The sequence below is a fragment of the Vombatus ursinus genome, unplaced genomic scaffold (assembly GCF_900497805.2).
Source record: "Vombatus ursinus unplaced genomic scaffold, bare-nosed wombat genome assembly UNPS02014801.1, whole genome shotgun sequence".
Lineage (NCBI taxonomy): Eukaryota > Metazoa > Chordata > Mammalia > Diprotodontia > Vombatidae > Vombatus > Vombatus ursinus.
The window spans coordinates 28166173-28180986 of record NW_020954579.1 but is presented as its reverse complement, the minus strand read 5'-3'; the positions used below and the strand labels follow the sequence as shown (position 1 = coordinate 28180986).

At 40.9% G+C, this 14814-nt stretch overlaps 2 protein-coding genes across 7 annotated transcripts in view; one reads left to right on the top strand and one right to left on the bottom strand.

Annotated features, from left to right (window-relative positions):
- Positions 1-2816: 2816 nt before the first annotated feature.
- On the bottom strand, positions 2817-10027 carry DDX5 (DEAD-box helicase 5). Its single transcript, XM_027872955.1, has 13 exons — positions 9837-10027; positions 8416-8581; positions 7924-8020; positions 7709-7842; positions 7460-7525; positions 6997-7138; positions 6735-6895; positions 6461-6633; positions 6155-6265; positions 5526-5587; positions 5380-5439; positions 3889-4113; positions 2817-3539 (listed from the first exon to the last, which is right to left on the bottom strand). The coding sequence occupies exons 1-13, from the start codon at positions 9878-9880 to the stop codon at positions 3136-3138; spliced, it is 1845 nt and encodes a 614-aa protein (XP_027728756.1). The 5' UTR covers positions 9881-10027; the 3' UTR covers positions 2817-3135.
- Positions 10028-10541: 514 nt separating this feature from the next.
- The window catches only part of CEP95 (centrosomal protein 95), a 32285-nt gene continuing 28012 nt past the window's right edge, over positions 10542-14814 (top strand). For all 6 annotated transcript variants that reach the window (XM_027872954.1, XM_027872951.1, XM_027872952.1 and 3 more), the window contains exons 1-3: positions 10542-10957; positions 12836-12964; positions 13813-13920. In XM_027872954.1, the coding sequence (XP_027728755.1) occupies positions 10936-10957; positions 12836-12964; positions 13813-13920 (259 nt within the window). In that variant the 5' untranslated portion in view covers positions 10542-10935. The remainder of the gene's footprint in view (positions 10958-12835; positions 12965-13812; positions 13921-14814) is intronic.

Genomic DNA, 14814 nt, shown 5'->3' with positions numbered 1-14814 from the left:
AGCCACTGCTCCTTGTCCTCTCGTGGCTGTTATAAAATTTTGCCACCAACCAAAAATGTTAAAACTTATCAAGCCGTTTTTGTTTTGCAAGAGGCTTTATGTAAGATACAGTGCTGTACAAAACTTATTTTGTCCTCTAGTCACTTAAAATTGAAGGAAAACGGGCAGGCACACAAATCTTAACTGAGTGCCTCGAGCGGCAAAAGTATGGAAATAGAGGCAAAAATAATTCCTTCTTGCAGGGGTGCCCATAGCTTTGGGAAACGATAGAAACCTGTTATGCTCCCTGCTTTCTTGGAAATTTACGGTCTTTGGGTTCTGGTGAAGAGGGGGCATGAGAGCTGTAGCAGTTAAACCTTTTTACAGGAAAATGACTAGAGATGGTCCTTAAAAGAATGTAATTCAATCGAAATTTGGCTAGGAGAGGAGCTAAACAACTTAAGTGAAGGGAACATGAAATCACCATTAACACTGTAGTCTACCCTATAACTAAAGTGAGCATACTGGGGAACATAGAGAAAAAGATAGGATGGACCTCAGTTACAGGTCTTGAAAACCAAACAGACAGGGAGTGAGTTTCTAAGCAACGGAATAAAGTCTAACAGAGTTCAGTGTAGGGTAAGGAGGGAGGCAGGGGAATGGAGCACCAAGGAAGGCAGTTGAAAAAAAAAAAACTGCGTAGCTACTTACAATGTGCAAGGTACCTATGAGGGTAAACATTACAGGGCAGCACGTGTTCCCATTAAGTGGTAGGTCTTAAATCTCATAGGAATAACTTTTAATAACCACTTTTGCCTGGGTAATCAGAAAAGGCCAACAATAAAGCATTCAGCAGGGCATTGTACTCCATTAGGAATCATAACTAGAATCTAGCGATCTATAACTAGACAGACCCCAGACTAACCCAGGGAGGCTAAATAACTTGCCCAGAGTTACTTTACATATTATATAGGCAGGATTTAATTTAAATCCTGATCCTGTCAGAACTCTTTATTATATAGTGGGGACTAGGATTTGAAAACAGGGCCCAAATGAAAATAATTTGAATGAAAAAAAATTGTCAAGGCCTTGTCCATAGTATCACATAATCTGTTCCTGTTAAAACTCTAGTTTAAATTATCACTTTCAAGAATTCCTCCTTAGTTAGCTAATCTTTACTTAAACCTATCTTCCTGCGGTGGAAAAATTCATTAGCTTAACAAGGCCCATCTTTGCTTATTTCTTTTGGACCACTTCAAATGCTAGTTTGGAGTTAATAGCTACTTCACTTTATCGGTTCTACATTCATCCCCACCAAGTAATACAATAATCCCCCCCTTTTTTTTAATGGCCACTGTAACAGGTGTACCTTCATGCTTTTTATTAAAAAAAAGCCCATTTTCAAGGACTTTCCCATCAAAATATTTAGGTCTCTACCTCTTGGGCACATGAAGAATTAAACACACCCACCACCCATGTGTTTTCATAAAATACACTTGTAACCAGAGGACTCAACCTTAAAAAAGGTCTCATAAAAATACAAAATTGTCTCTGGAGGAAATAAATGCATTTATTCCTTTATATTTAAGCACTTCACAAGTAGAAAGCACAAAGTTGCATTAGTCTGTGGGAAGTAACAGGTTAAATATTCGATAGAAATGTTGTATGAGTAAGAGGTAGCTCTGAAACAATGGGAAACTAGAAAGTTAAAAGTAATTGGTAATAAAAATCTTATTCAAGTTACTGATGGATTTCTTGAGCTTACAATATAAACAAACCTCTATTGAATTTAGGCCAAGATAGAAAATAGTGTCTGTTCCAGGAATTACAGAAATTTCTAACTTAATCTGCACCCTAACATTTTACTATACCATCTATGCCTATTAGGTTTCCCACTACACTTCTGATTGAGTCTTTCAAAGGGAAATTTCCATTTGCCTCAAGGTTTCATGCAAGAAACGTATTTCTTGACTTCAACCCTCAAATCGGCAATTAATACATTCCAGGATGTCAATGATTCACGGATAACTGCTACTCTGGTTGGTTCTGTACCTCAAATATACCTAGCATTAAAAAAATTATAAACCAAAAAATACTGATCCTCTATGGTGAGACTACTGGAAATAAAAATGCAGCCCTTCGATGGGAATTCTGCTTGTTAAAAAGTGACAGTAAAAAGCCAAATTTACCCTTTTTGAAAAAAAGAATATGGTTCCTGACAACCATTTTACAAGGTTAGGCCCAGTGAAATTTACATTTAGCTATAGGTAACACTTAGGCCAGACATTTAGTCCAAGAACAAGTACTTCTTGTTCCAAAAAGCACATATTTGCAATTTTTATTTTACATGCTACAAGGCATCACATGCATTAGCACAAGGAAAATAATTTTAACCCTAGTCTCACTTTTGCATCAAAGATTTGGGATTTAGCTGTGAGCTTAGAATTTGCTTCATCTTGGGGGGAGGGGAATGGGAGCAATGCTATAAATAATAGATTTGAGTTTTGTGAGGAAAGTGCTTTTGTAAACTTGAAAGCACTGTATATAAATGTCCACTATTTTACCTAACAATGAAGCTTTCTCCACTACTCATTTCATTTCTTTCAAAATTACTGAGCCTCAATGGGAGGCAGAAAGGGGGGGGGGGGGGGAAGGAAAGATAACGGTTAAGGAGATAGGGAAGATTGTAAACCTGATGTATGTGTAATTAATCCCAACAACCAATACCATAGGTTGAAATGCAAGACCAGTTTAGGCTTTTTACTAGCATTTGATACAGAAAAGCATCTATGACATTTTCCAATTTAACTTAAGTTGTACAACTGTAAAGTAAACAATTTCCATTTCAAAATCAGTCTTCAAATATCTTTATTGGAAGGCCATGCATTGCCTTCATTTACTGTATTTCAAATCACTGTACATTTACTTTAGTGAAAACACTGCCTGCATTTTCTAGTACAAAAAAAAACCTAAAAATTGTTTCAGGAATGTAGAGAAATATCCAACTTAAATAGCGAAAAAGTGCACCATAATTACTGCTGCACTGCAGTCATTTCTGCATCTCCCATGTTTCTTAAATAACTATCTTGTCTGATAACACACAATATAAAGAGCAATTATGAAAAAACTGAGACATTTACATATACTTCTAAAGTCTTATTGAGAATATCCTGTTGGCATTGGATAACCTATCATAGGTGCAGCTGCAGTAGCAGGATATGCGTATGCCTGTTGGTTCATGCCATTGTGCATATTTGGGACATTATTTCCATATTGCTGTGTACTGTCATAACCATTCTGGTAAGTCCCTGTTGGATTACCAGTCCTAAAACTAGTCTGTATACCAGCAGACACAAAATTACTTCCAAAGCTCCCATTGGTGTAACTTGCAGCACTGTAGACACCATTCTGAGTTTTTGCCCCAAAATCTCTCTTAAGCAAACTAGAATAACCTCTGTCATAATTTTCCCTGTCCCTAAAGGTATTAAATCCACCCCTTTTGCCCGCAGAGTATCTGTCACGGCGATCATCCTTCATGCCTCCTCTACCCCTGGAACGACCTGTGGCAGGCAGAAGGAGGAGGAAAAAAAAAGAGAAATTATCAAAATCAGAGTCTCTTGGAGCTTGATGTTGCAAATCAATGCTAAACAAAGACAGCAAGCAGGGAATTCAGTTGATCTCCACTCTTTACCATACTGACAATCAAAAATTATACTTCAGACTTATGTAATCTAATACCCTATCCCAACCACACCCCCCCAACCCTCACCCTCATCTGTCACTAATTCCTCAAAAATCAGAAGCATTTATTACTTATTTACAGGCAAATGACACCTGACAGTCTTGTTTCTATACATAATATTTCTATGTACAATAACAAATTATCATAATCCAGGAAAATGAACATACCTGAACCTCTGTCTTCAATTAACTGAAGCAATTTGGGATTAATTGCTTGATTAGCCTCCCGAAGCACAGAGATGAGGTCGCTTACTTGTTTTATGTTATTAGGTGTAAAGAAAGTATATGCTGTGCCTGTTTTGGTACTACGGGCAGTTCGTCCAATTCGGTGGATATAATCCTCTGAAGAGTTAGGGTAGTCATAATTGATGACAAATTTCACATCTTCCACATCTGTAAAGTGTTGCAGTGTGGCAAAAAAGCAACATAGGAAGTTTTGCACACCACAACAGCCAGACCAAAAATAAAAAGTTAGACAATTGTATTCCCAAGAAGGTATGGGCTGAAAAGAATATTGTTAAAATGATTATCCACTTCTGCAGGAATACCAGTGAGGTAAAAAAAAAAAAAAATGCACACTCCATCTCTATTAAATCTTGCCACCCACCCAGTGATAACCTACCACAAGGAATGTGCATTCATATTCACTAGTTCATTCCCAACTCAGCAAGTCCCCTTACAGATCATCAAGTGACATCTGAATGCTTCTGCGCAGTAGGGCCACTAAAGTTCACAGCAACCTCTTCATGTGTTCATTTGAGGACCTTTAAGCAAAAATGTACATGGTCCTTCGTATTACACACTCATCAGAAGTTCAAAATTCGGGCCTCACTGCTTGTCTTGCCAAGACCTTACAACCGCAGCTGCAAGAAAAACATACCTGTCCCCCAAAAGCCATCAAGTTTTTATGCACTGTGTCTCGTCTAGGCAAGCGCTTCCAAGAAGCCAGGATTCACTTGAGAATGTGTCTCTCTCTGGCAGGTCTCGACATGACGACTACTGTGTAGGTGAGGGAGGAACTTTCAAAGCACTGCTTTCCTTTCCCACTGACTAAGTGTGAGAAGTTGTTCCTTCTCTAGATTCTCATGTGCCAGTACTCACCAATTTGTACAAGGCTAGTACCTTTTAAAGCTGCTCTCTCCTTTTCAAAGGGACCAAAAATTTCATTGAACATTGAAGTTTGGAAATATTTCTTCAACATTTCAGCAAAGTCACTGAAACTCAAAGACCCACAGATCACAGTAAACAGTTTGTACAAAACAGCGCTGTACCATGGCAATCATGCAAAGCATGGGACAGAAGAAATACCACGGCAGAGTGAACTGTGAATAACTTCCATTTTTTCCCCCTGAGAGAACAGTTTATGGTGTAGTAGTTAAGGTGGTATGTTCTGCCTTTTGAAGATTACTGGCACACAATGCTTTCAGCTTTTCACCTCTCTATTCGACTGGAAGCAGCCAGCCGATCACTAGTCCTCCATCCCCCTCGAGTCCTCCGATTGTCATGCCTAGGCCTTGCCACAAAGACTGCACCTTTATGTGAAAAAAAACTTAGAAAAATGCAGAGGTTAAAGAAAGCAATAAACTTTCTTTAAAAAAAAATAATGGTTGTTGTTTTTTTTGTTTCTGGAGAACCAAGCCATGAAGTGTTTCTACTAACCTAGCCCTCTAGATGCAACATCTGTGGCAATCAGGATAGGAGCTTTTCCATGTTTGAATTCTATCAAGAGAATGGAACAAATCTGAGTCACTGAACAAAACTGGCCAACAGGTTTTTAAAAGTCTTAAGAACTTATTTATACATACCATTTAGAACCCAGTCTCGCTCCTGTTGACTCTTGTCACCATGGATACCCATTGCAGGCCACCTAATTTAAAAATAAAGCAGGGATACAGATGAATTCAGTCCTACAGTCAAATTGTGGTTAACACTCTGCTCAAGCTTTACGAATTGTATACAGCATATGGAGTAGTCATGAGTGGGAAGGAAATCTTAGCTATTAACAGACTTGGCTAGTAACAGAGTATAACTTCTAGTATTTGATTTCAATATTTCATTTTTTAAGACCTTGCTTCAATCCACCTTCCTCACAATTAGCTTAAAAAGGAACTAAAGTCTACAGGAATTATCCAGGTAAGGAGGAACAAAAATAGGATTTAAAAATACAAAATGTACTATTCCTAAAGTGCTTCAAATAAATCATGATGATCAGAGAGTGTTTTCCATTTCAGTTTAATTTATCCCTTTTGTAATTGAAATACTTTGGTTTACTTTATTGTCAAAGTAAGGACATTTATATTATCATAAATCAAATTTCCAAACTCTCTAAAATGATACCTCCCCTACCACCTCTGTCTTCCCTGTTCTACAACATTAACACAAACACTATTGGCACAGTAGAAAAAAAAGCGACTATCATGTTTTCAACCCATACCCATCTCTCCTCATTTTTCTGGTAAGTTCATCACATCTTCTTTTGGTTTCCACAAAAACAATAGTTTTATTTTCCTTTTCGCTCATGATCTCCTCCATCAATCGAATAAGTCTAGAGGAAAAAAAAGTTGTATGGAAACAATTTTAAAGTTTAGCAGGTAAATCAACTTGAGGGCTACTCTAATACATTTGAACTTTGCACACAAAAAAAATCTGAATAGGAGTCACACTTTGTTAAGGATCCATTTTTCTCCCCGAGCTAGTAATGTCTGGTTCAAAAGAAGCACAAAGCTTTATGAAAACTTACTTCTCATCCTTTTCTACATCATGACACACATCTACAATCTGAAGAATGTTGTGATTTGCACTCAGTTCCAGAGCACCAATGTTGATGTGAATGTAATCTTTTAAAAAGTCTTCTGCAAGCTGCCTCACTTCTTTTGGCCAAGTTGCACTCCACATTAGGGTTTGTCTGTCAGGCTAAAAAGAGACATATGAGTTTGTCTATCAGGCATTTAAAAAAAATTACCCACAATTTTGAGCATAGTTTATGTTTAAACAACACAACTTAAACAACTTACCCTTATCTGATCAACAATCTTCCTGATTTGAGGCTCAAAGCCCATATCAAGCATTCTGTCTGCTTCATCAAGCACAAGGTAAGTTGTTCTTCTCAAATTAGTTTTCCCACACTCTAAAAAGTCTATCAGTCTTCCAGGTGTTGCAATGCAAATTTCTACACCTGATCAAAATAATGGAGAGAGGGTAGGAAGAGTAAGAATTAAGGTACCAACACAATTCACATCAAAACCTTTTGTGGTAGAGAAAACGACTGCTACAAACCTCTTTCCAAGTCCCGTATTTGTGGTCCCTTTGGAGCACCACCATAGATGCAAGTGGACTTTAGACGACACGCTCTACTGTATTCAGCGGCTACTTGTTGTACCTGTTGAGCCAGTTCACGAGTTGGCGCCAGCACCAAACACTAAGAAGGAAGAACAGCTGTTAGCACATATAGCCTGACACTAATCTAGAATTAACAATTTATCAACGTCATGCGAATTTTCAGGTCAGAAAGTAATTTGGAAGAAAATTTAGCTGTAATTTGCTACCACTAGAAGCATCTAAAACTTGTTCCATAAACCAATGTGAATCTTGATTAAATATTCCACCCATCATCTAAAAACACCTGGATTATTTTAGTTTTGTGAAAATTAAAAGACCATGCAATTTAAACCACTTAAGATTTAAAATTTGCTTCTTTTACATAATCCTACAGAGAAATAACAGTAAAGTGTATACTTACAATAGGCCCATCACCTCTCTCTAGGAATGGCTGATGATTTATGTGGACAATGGCAGGCAGCAAATACTAATTAGGGAAAAAGAAAAAACTTCATTATAGTCTAAACAAAATCGATTTAAATTTGATTATGCTTCTAACTTGAATAACACAGTATCTTTCCTAAAAACCCAAACAAAGAATATTGCAAGGTATACAAACTTTGAAATTTACAAATGTTTTCCTACAGCATTCAAAATCCCTCAGACTTACAGAGAGTGTTTTCCCTGATCCAGTCTGTGCTACTCCAACCATATCCAACCCACTCAGAGCAACAGGCCAACCCTGGGCTTGGATAGCAGTAGGTTCAGTAAAGTTCTGCCTTGCAATTACATCCATGACATTTGCTGTAATTAAAATAACACTAAGTTAAGGAAATTAATGAGCACAAAGTGACTTCAGGAAATGTGACCCAAATGAATACTTACCAGGAAAATTTGCTTCGTAGAAATTTAGAATTGGTTTTGGGCAGTTGTGACCTCGTACAGTAATTTCTTTGCTTCTTCGATAAGTATCAACCTCTTGCTGCAATAAAACTCAGTCATGTAAAAATGTGTCTAAAAATTATTTCCCATTAACTCTTACATCTGGCAAATTCCCCCAACTGAGAACTTTATTATAAACTAATTTTTTAAAACAAATGATGCCCCCCCCAATAACTGCAACTCATTGTCTTCTGATAAAAAACATACTTATTCCATAAACCAAGCAAAAGCTTTGATTAAATCCAGTAACAGTTTTCATGAACATGTAATGAGTAAACAACTTTCAAGTCTGCTACTTAGGGGAAAAAAATCTCATCTTGCTGCTATCTATACCACCAATCCTTTACCACGATATAACTTTAGTTTAATCAATACCATGCTCTTAGAGAAATGATTCCAACTCCAAGAAAACGTCAAAACATTTAAATTACTTACTGCTGTGCGCCTAGCCAAATCAGGATGTTCCTGATAAAAATTCTTCTCAAATTTGGGCAGTTCCTCGAGATTCCATTTCTTTTTAATGAGTTTCTCCCCAGGGTTTCCAAATTTCTTTCCAGATAGAGGTCCTCCTCTACTTCCTCCAAACCTAGGGGCCCCAAACCTAGAAGAAAAGATTCATAGTCTAGGCCTCAAAAATATAACCATTTATGTCACAAAAGGATAAGATTTAATAAATATTCACTTACGCTACTGTATTCCTAAAGTCAGGGACTAGAATGCCTTTTTTCTTCACCTTGCAGGACTATTCCTATGCCAGTCAGCCCTACCTTTAGTCTTCACTAATAGAAATCTCAATTTTACAATTTTCCCCCTTAGCACATCGAATTAATAACATCACTTGTTTCCAGGTGTCCCAGTCAGTAAAACTAGAATCTGGCCTGTGAGAACTACTGGATGAGTCGGGACGGATTCTGACAAAATCCCTTGACACAGAATAGCCAAGAGGTGGTAGCAATCACCTTTTCCCTAAGTGAAAGCAGTAACTAGAAGGGTGGGGAGAAGACCCAGACTTCAAATAGGGGAGATAAAAGATAAACAATTCGAATTATTTACAAAGGGCTTTTCCTTAGAGCCAAACGTTTCCAGGCGGAAAGCAGATATCAGAACGGCCCCGAGCTCTGACAGCTCGCTACAAAACAAGGGGAGGTCCCCCGGGGAAGCCTCATTACGCACCCCGGTGGGTGGGCTCAAGATGAAGGTAACCGCGGTTACATAAGGCCGAGGAAGGAGGGAGGGGCCGCGCCGGGTACCAGGGGAGGAGTCGCGGCCCCGGGCGGAGTCCGCCGGGCCGCGTTCCCGCTTGGGCGGCGCTTCCCCCTTTGTCTAGCATTTCACTCTGCGCCACATTTTCTCAAAGCTGCCATTTTGAGCTCCTCCGCCGGGTGGGGTAACAAAGGCGCCGCCGCCATGTCCGGGGCCGGCATTTTGTCTCGGCAGCTCCCCCACATGGGGGAGACCGGCTACCCCCCGCCCTCCGGCCCCCGCTCGGCCGCCCGAAAGACTTCAGAACCTCCCCAAGCTAGAGGGAATCGGGAGACCTTTCTGGGGCTCCCCAAATGCCGCAGACCATCCGCCGCCAGGCCCTGCCGGGTCTGGGGCGCCGCGCTCACCCCCGCCTTGACGTCGCGCTCCCCTTGTCTCCCCACCTCGGGCCTGTCCCCCTAAATCACGACCCAGACATGAAAATAAATGGTATCAAAATACACCCTTACGTTTCTTCAACGCAGAGGAAAAGGGCCACAAGACGCGGACCGATGGCGCCCGAGGCCTCCTGTCGCCGACAGGGCCCCTGCCCACTTCCTCTGGACCCCACCCCCACCCCTTCCCGGCCACGACTGACAAATGCCCCTACTCACCCTCGATCCCGGCCGCGATCTCTGTCACTCGAGTATCCAGACATGGCGTCAATGGTTGCGGTTGGAGGGAAACAACCCGAGAAGCGGGAAATCGCAGGGGAGGGGGGGGAAGGCGGCTTCGGCGGTCGCGAGGCCGTGCGGGGGCGGTGGCTGAGACGGAGGCTGCAGCTAAAACAAGACGAACCCAAGCCGGTGGAAATGAATGAGGAGCCAGAGAGCTCCCGGCAGCCGGTTTTATACCCGGACCGCCTCCTCCGCCGCAAAGCGCGATGGGAACCGCTCTATGACCTCATCGCCCCACCCATTCAGGGAGGGGGAGGGGGAAGACGCCAAGGTAACAACACCCGCAGGCGTTCTGAGCGCCGCCATGTTCTAGCCTCTGGTTGCTATCCCAGCACCCCTCCCCCACCTTAGCTCGTAATTAACTCTTAGCGCCCCAACCACGGATGTTTCTCTTTGCTTAGCTTCTTCTTTCAGGGAACGCCCTTACTTTTCACGAAATCAAGAATAATCAACCTCACTCTTCGGTTTTTCTACGATAAGCCAGGCCGTAAACCATTAACGCCGCTGCACCACTGGCCAGACGCTCGCGACTCTAAAGTGCCATAGTACTCTGTCAAGGAAAAGGAGGCAGAGGCTCCTCCTATCACGTGAGCGTAACCCCCAACCCACAAGGCCGGCAACAGCACTATTTACCCACTCACTTAGGCGGAAGGGCACGAAAAATGTGCGGATCACCGGAAGTCTCCGATTAGCTCCCCAGGTTGACTGGTTATACTAGGTTGGCCACCGGTCTGTCAAACCGACCGACCGGCCTGAGAAGGCCGAAGAGGGAACAATCCCGCGGGGAGCTGGATTTGTAGCCCCTAAACCGCTGCCTGGCCGCGTGCTGCGACAGGAAGTGCGGCCAGATGGCCAATCAGCGGCGAGAAGTTTTAACGTCCCTCCATCGCCTCCCCCAGTTAGCTTACGGTTTCTCCTCGCCCTCCGCCCACCCCCCGCGCCCTGCGTCGTCCTCCCTCGCCACACTCTTTTCCCTCAACGGTCTCTCCAGGACACCGTTCCCCGCGAGCCCCGCCGGTGTACAGCCCTCGCGGACATGGAGGCCCGGGAGGAGGCTGGTGAGTCTCCCTGCTGAAGCCGACACCCATGGGGGGGTGTGCACGCTGCGAATGTGCGGGGCCGCCGCCCCTCCCCCTGCCCGCCGCTAGCTTGCAGGACTGGCTGGTAGATAGATAAAGTGCTTTACAATCCTTAAAGCGCTTTGAACTCACGTCTTTCACACCCAGCAGAGCTCCAGAAGTCGTTCTGGGGGACCCAGGGCTCCCTGGGATGCCTGTTCCGTGGATGGTTTTCTGTGATGTCTCCGTTATTTGGGTTCCCCTTTTCTTAACGAGGCGACCAGCCAGCCCGAGGGGAGGGAATCTGGGGGGGGCTAGGTCTGGGGAGCACTAGACGGGCTCCTTAGGGCTGGCGAGGAGGGAGGAGATCTTGGATATCCAGCCCATAACCCTTTTCCAGGTCTGGTTTTTGCCTTGCAGAAAAGATATGAGCACCACAACTACTCTTTTCACACTTGGACTATTGGTAGCTCATTTGTTTCTTTTGAGAAGGTAGATTTGTGTTGAATCTAGGAGGACGTGTTTTTTAATTGAAGGAACCTAAGCAAAACAGATTTTCCAATCCGAAAGGTGGTTGTGAAAACCTCATCAAGTTAGATTCCTGGTCTGTCTTTTCTTAATTCTTGTTATCCACGTTATAGCTTGAGTCTGGCAGTGTTGGAACCTTAAACTTAATATATCCTTTTTTTCTTGTAAAGCTTTACCTAATGTATTTATGGTGTGAAATGGCCATGTTGAGGTTTGTCAAGTTAAGTCAGCAAGCATTTATTTGGAGTCTGATTATATGCCAGGAACTACCCCTAAGCCCTGGGGTTACAAAGAAAGGCAAACACAGCCCCTGCCCTGAAGTAGCTCACAATCTAATGGGAAAGACCGTTTGCAGGCAGCTGTGCACAAAGAAGATATGGACAGGATAAACTAGATAAAATTCAGTAAAAAGAAAAAAAAATCAAGCCATCGATGTCAGTCCCTCAGAATGACCAGCTTTGTGCATTGGTTGAGTTGTTGCTGTCCAGGTGCAGATGTAGCTACTTTGTGCTCAGCAGTCCATTATGCTAATAATGTCCTAGAGTGTGGTAGCTTAGAAAGCTTGACAGTGGGAAGTGAGTACTGCTTGTTACTTCTCTAATGGCAGAAGAATGATAAGAGAATTGTTTTCCTATGATAATTACAAATTTTGCCCGAATCAGATAAACATTAAGCACCTCCTGTAAGCTGAACTCTGGGGAAACAAAGACAAAAATGAAATAACTCCTACCCTCAAAGTAGCTTATGGAGAGAAACAACATGTACATAACTATGTACAAAATAAATACAAAGTAATTTTTTGACTCCAGGACACTAGCAACTTCTTGGGAACAGGAAGGACCTTCATGGAGAAGGTGGTGTTTGTGGAGAAACTAGTAGAATAGTATCTTATGTTCGTATTAGAAGGATGGAAACTATTTTGAGATTCAAAATCTCACCATCTCAAAGTTCTTGGTGTTTCATTATTTTTACCATGAGCTGCTGTTTTAAAGTTGTAATGAAGTAACATTTGGGCTCCCATTCACAGTCTTTAAAAGGTAATACTGATTACTTTTTTTATTGTTATTTCTATTTTATTAGTAAAAGCAGTATCACAGAAGTGGATAAATTTATAATTTACTTTAAATACTAATAAAAACTAAGGCAATGTCTTTTAGGAATTTATAGTCAGATCTCTTATTTACAGAATAACATTTAGAGTATGAGTTTCCCCTACACTTATAAATATTTTTAATTTAAAGACAACTTTTTGTTTGATTCCTTATCTATTTAACAGAATTCGGTGCCTGTTTTTTTTTAGATTTACTTTTTTCTAGTTCACTAACATTTTTTTACATCTTTTTTTTCCAGAGTGGATAGCAGTTGCCAATAACCTTCTTTTGAAATGTCGAATTTGCCTGAGGATACAGTCTCTGTCAGAGTGTGATGCAAATGTGTTTATTACTCTTTATCATTCTATCTTGGGAGAAGAAGTACCAGGTAAGAGTACCAAGACATGAGGACAGTGTCTTTTCTATATTTTGTCTCCTGGGGCTTTCACTGCAGTTTAGTCATTTTGCAATTACAAAAGAGAGTGCTACCTCCTATTTGAACTTGCTGTAATGCCCTGCTAACAAACAGGGCTTTTCCAGTTCTAAAGCCATGTATGATCCTATGATGTTCACATAACAAGAAGACAGGACTCTTTGGAAAAGACCCTGATTTTAGGAAAGATTGAAGGCAAATGGGAAAGGAGAGGGCAGAAGATGAAATGCATAGATAATGTCTTGGAAACAATGATCATGAACAGACTTCGAGAGATAGTGTAGGATAGAAGGGCCTGGCATGCTGGGTCCATGGGGTCACAAAGAATTGGACATGACTGAACAACAGTTATGTTCTAAATAATTTTGCATGGATTTAATGACTCTGCTTAATTGTAGCTTGGCTGATTAGATGCATTTAAAATGGCACTGAGGTTGTATAAGATGCAGTCAGCATTTGAAAGTTTGAATTTGATTTGAGTTTAGGAGAAAAAAAGCATATTTACTAAGGGAACTGGTTTTTTTCCCCCTTTGAAGTCTAATTGTCTTTCAGAATTTGAGTTCTTTATGTCAATATCAGTGTGTTTTTCTCAGTGTTTCCTCAGTCATCTTTAACATAACTTACTGCCCGTGTACAATGGGTTATCGTTGATTAAAGATTCTGTGGTCCTCTTCTTCTCCTCCATTTCTGCTGCCACACCCCTAGACTAGACCCCCTGGTCACCCCAAACCTGGATTAGTCAACATTTTCAGAATTTGGTATTTTGTAGTTATAAAACAATGTTATTTCCCTTTCCTTCACAGACCTCATAACTATCCCTAAGAACCAAGAAGATGATGCACACAATATGCAAGCAATTATTGATTCACTGGCTTTGGATTACTTGCAGGTCAGCTTGTCCCACATAACAGGTTAGTAACATGAACCATCTCAAACTGAATTCAAACAATTATATTTTTCCTGGGGAAATTATTTTGTTTCTTTAGACCCTAGACATTTAATTGAGCAGATAAAAATTGCTTAAATGCTAAAGAGGAAAGAACACTGGATTTATAGTCAAAAGATCTATATAATAAATGCCTCCTTGTAATTAATAATCTTGAAGTAGAGTCAACAAATACTATAAATTTCCTGCTCTGTGCCAGGCAGTAAGATAGGTGCTTAGATGACTTTCACGTAGTTGCAAAGTGCTTTTACATACATTCTCATTTGATCCTCACAACAACCCTGTAATAATAATCTAAGTACTGTGGCCATCGCTATACAGATGAAGAAACTGAGACTTAGAGAGTAGAAGTGACTATTTGGCCATGATCATAAACAGGAAAACATGACAGAGTTGAATTTGAACCTATGTATCTTCTGACTCCATAGTTAATATTTTTATCATATACTGTCTTAAGCAATTGTCTTTCAGCCACAATTTTCTCATCGAGTCACTTAACTTCACTGGGCTGGTTGCCATATTGATAAAAATGAGAGGATGGGAGTAGTAAATTAATTTGTTCATTTATTTTCCTTCGCTTTGTTCATATTCAAATATTAAGCACCTGGTGCTTTTTGCTCTTTGTTAGGAGAGGAGTAAGTTGAAAAGACACTTCCTTCCCTGTTGGATCTTACAGACTTGCAGGGAGATATGACACTAAGGCAGATAACTGTAATGTATATTACTATATAAATGCATTTGGGAAGTGCAAAACAAAGGTTATTTTAGAGTCAAAGGGTAATGGTTTAGAGGAGGGAAGTAGGAACACTTCATAGAAGTGGCATTCAGTTATAGAAATTCGTCTAGAGAAGAGGGAATT

Bases quoted from the DNA above. Each gene is read 5' to 3' on its own strand.
- DDX5 (XM_027872955.1), bottom strand. From the start codon at position 9,880: ATGTCTGGATACTCGAGTGACAGAGATCGCGGCCGGGATCGAGG. The intron at 8,021-8,415 runs GTAAGTAATTTA...GTTTTATTGCAG, and splicing joins ATTTGGCTAGGCGCACAGCA to CAAGAGGTTGATACTTATCG. The intron at 3,540-3,888 runs GTATGTTCATTT...TGCCTGCCACAG, and splicing joins AATTGAAGACAGAGGTTCAG to GTCGTTCCAGGGGTAGAGGA.